The following is a 3,243-nucleotide window of genomic DNA, read 5'->3' on the forward strand; positions in this document are numbered from 1 at the left end:
CCCAATTTAATCTAACTAGACTGTTAATTAATTAATCATAGATATTAAAATGTTTAAAAATATACTATTTAATTATTTTATACCATTTGTTTTGGGATAATTTAAAATAGAAAATTTGATTTTTAAAAATATAGTAAAATATTAGGGTGATTCATATTTAGATTACACATATTTATATATTTTTTACAATACAAGGTATTTACCAGTAAAATATATTCTATAGTTAAGTGAGGTATTTCATTAAACACTTAGAAAATAGAAACATAATGCATTATAATAAATTACAAGAATAATAAAAACTACAATTACCCAATATAAAAAATTGATAATAATAACTCAAGTAGGATCCACGTGATTAGGATTAGAAACCATGATGAAGGGCTGATTCTATGCACCCAGTGCATATGATGTTTTAGGAATAACTAAGATAGAGGCAATAACTGAGAAGTTCCATGGGTGCTACTATTCACCCTCTCTCTACCTCGACTATAAGATTGACTCACAACACTTCTATTTGTTGTTATATCTACCTGAAATAAGAATAAAAACAGTCATATGGCTAGCGAGCAATGTAATTATATAACAATCTAATTAAAGTTTAATAAATAAACACATTAAATAGAATTAAAGCTAGCCTGCATTGTAATTATATAACAATCTAATTAAAGTATAAACGTATAACAAGCTAGTTAAAATATATTTAGGTTACCCTTAGTCGAACTCATCATCTTTTTTCTCTAGTCCATCATCCTCTTCCGAAATAACTTCTAACTTCCTGATTAATTTTTTAAAAATTTCGATAAAATTTTTACTATAATTAGAATCTTCCACTAAATGTAATTTTCATTTTTTCGCAAACCAAACATATTTTTAAATAATTTTAATGAAAATTCAGCTAAGTTTTTCCTTAATTCAGAGACCTCCATAAAAAAATTTATTAATTTTCCTCAATGCATCTAAAATATTTTTTATTATCTAATATTTGAGTTGAATCAATCCATTATCAAATTAAATATAACCCAATCAAATATAACCCATTATTCAAATCTCAATGCCAAAATAAGAGTATGCATACCTTTCCGGCGTGGTAATAGCGATGACAGTGCGGTAGTGGTTCAAAAAGGGGTTAGATTTTTCTATTTAAATAAATAAAAATGGGGATAAAATAGGAAGAGGGATTAGGGCAACCTACCTAGAGGAGGAAAAAGAGACGCAGTTCCAGCGACGACAGAGGGACCAGTGGCGACAGTGACACCAACGCCAAAGACAGAGAGCAGCTTCGTTTCAGGCGATGAAATAGAATCAAGGCGAGTCCACGCAAAATTTGAAGGAGAATGGAGGTAGCTGGCACTGGCAGAGGGTGGCCGGAGGGACTGCCAGAGGTAGTTGTAGGGGAGAGAGAAGAGAGAGGAGAGTAGTGGAGAGAGAATAGCTTTTTTGAAATTGAGAAAGGAGGACCATGCATTTTGAATTTAGGGCACCCTTACTATCGGATTTACCAGCGGATTAATCTGACGGTAATGTTTTTAAGTTCACCAAAATGCACCATTCCACTAAATGAGAATCCGTCAGTAAATTTGCCTCTTGCTTTCGTGCCTATTATTTTATTTTTTCCTCCAATTATAACCAGCAAATTTGCCGTCAGAAATAAAAATTCACCGATAATGCTTTGACCTAACGACTTTGTCGCCTTTGCTACTGGTAAATTTGACGGTAAAACTGCCGCTAATTTCCGACGCAAAATCCAACAAAAAAATCTAAAGGTAGTTAGCATTTTTCTTATAGTGTTTAGTCTTCACCGTAGCATTACTCGAAAGTACCATTAATAGGTGTATTATCTAACTGATTCCAATTGATCAAATAACAGAACCAAAATGATAGAGTTTGTGACTAAAGAAAAGAAACAACAACTAGAGAAAGCTATAATAGGAAGTGAGAATTGACAAAAATGAACATAGCATATGGCTTGAGAGTGAATTGTTAAGTGTACAAGAGAGGGAGATTGTTGCAGATATATATAGCAGCAATATAAAGAGTTTACATGATTAGCTTGCAATGCAAGAAAACAAAAAGAAAAAGACAAGACTGTAACAAACTGCACTAATGTTATCACAGTAGAGAGAAAACAAGAAAACCAAGACTCTTAACAAATTTGTAAAGGTAATAACTACTTTATGTTATTATATCCTCTATTACAAATAATTAGTGGCTGATGTTAGGTGTTTTGTAACCAAATTTAAGACAATAAAATATTTATGAACTAATATTGTCATCCATTAACATTAATTAGCCCCAACTTAAGTAAACCTATGCAATCCCATCAACCCAATAATCATAATTACTATGACTTGTTACAAAGTAATCACTTCTCTGACCTTTAAAGTTTCAGGGGAAAAAAATCAAAAAGAGAAAAACAATTCACTTGAAGGGATTCTATGGAGCACACTAAGCTGCCACTTTCTGATGAAATACCATATAAAAGTTCATCTATGACAAGAAAAGGAGCCTATGTTGCACTATCTTATATGGTCTCTTCAGGTTCTATTTCTTTCATTTATAGCATATAGTTCTATATTTACGTACATTGATAGGTGAAAACTCAAGTGAAATCGACTTCATGTGAAGTTGATACTCAGATCCGTTAAATGATTTGACTGATTTGACTGAATTTTCATCTAACGGCTCTCATGTATCAACTTCATATGAAGTCGACTGCACCTGAATTTCCACCACATTAATATCTAATCTTTTAAAGTATATACGTTAAGAAAGGAACATCCTACAAATTAAATTATTCTTTCTGCTTTATTACGAATTAATAAAAAAAAGTAGTTACATCTTTCTTTATTTTATCTTGAATTGAGATTTCAAAAATTTAGTAATAATTAATAAGCTAACTATCCTTTTCAATAATTAATGTTCAAATCCCAAACAGAAAATAGAGTATGGAACAAAGTTTCAGACAATAAATATATAGAAAAGATAAAAAATACAAAACAGAAATATAAAGAAAAGATAAATAAAACAAAACAGTAATACTAGAAAAAAAATAATTTAAACTTGTCTTATTTAATATTTATTAATTCTAACAATAATTAATGAATGTTAGATAAAACAAGTTCTCATTGTATTTAACTATTTTTTTATCAAACATTTTCGAATACAAAAATGCATTCACAACTTATGTGTAAGCATGCTACTTCTATAACTCCAATACTTTAATTTTTCAATAATTAACCAAAA

The 3,243-nt window shown here is 30.0% G+C and overlaps 1 protein-coding gene across 13 annotated transcripts in view; it reads left to right on the forward strand.

The window, feature by feature from the left end:
- The window catches only part of LOC107638354 (nucleotide-sugar uncharacterized transporter 3), a 12,152-nt gene that overhangs the window by 1,339 nt on the left and 7,570 nt on the right, over positions 1 to 3,243 (forward strand). For 6 of the 13 annotated variants that reach the window (XR_002360459.1, XR_001619785.2, XM_016341589.2 and 3 more), the window contains exon 2: positions 2,384 to 2,538. The exons of 3 other annotated variants lie outside the window; for them this stretch is intronic. Coding sequence is in view for 7 of the 10 variants with exons in the window: in XM_016341589.2 (XP_016197075.1) it covers positions 2,436 to 2,538 (103 nt within the window). In the remaining 3 variants the exon portion in view is untranslated. Of the gene's footprint in view, positions 1 to 2,383; positions 2,539 to 3,243 lie in introns of those variants that run through there. 4 more of the 13 variants (XM_021120316.1, XM_021120317.1, XM_021120320.1 and 1 more) reach the window with 2 other exon arrangements.

The sequence above is a fragment of the Arachis ipaensis genome, chromosome B04 (genome assembly GCF_000816755.2).
Source record: "Arachis ipaensis cultivar K30076 chromosome B04, Araip1.1, whole genome shotgun sequence".
Taxonomy (NCBI): Eukaryota; Viridiplantae; Streptophyta; class Magnoliopsida; order Fabales; family Fabaceae; genus Arachis; species Arachis ipaensis.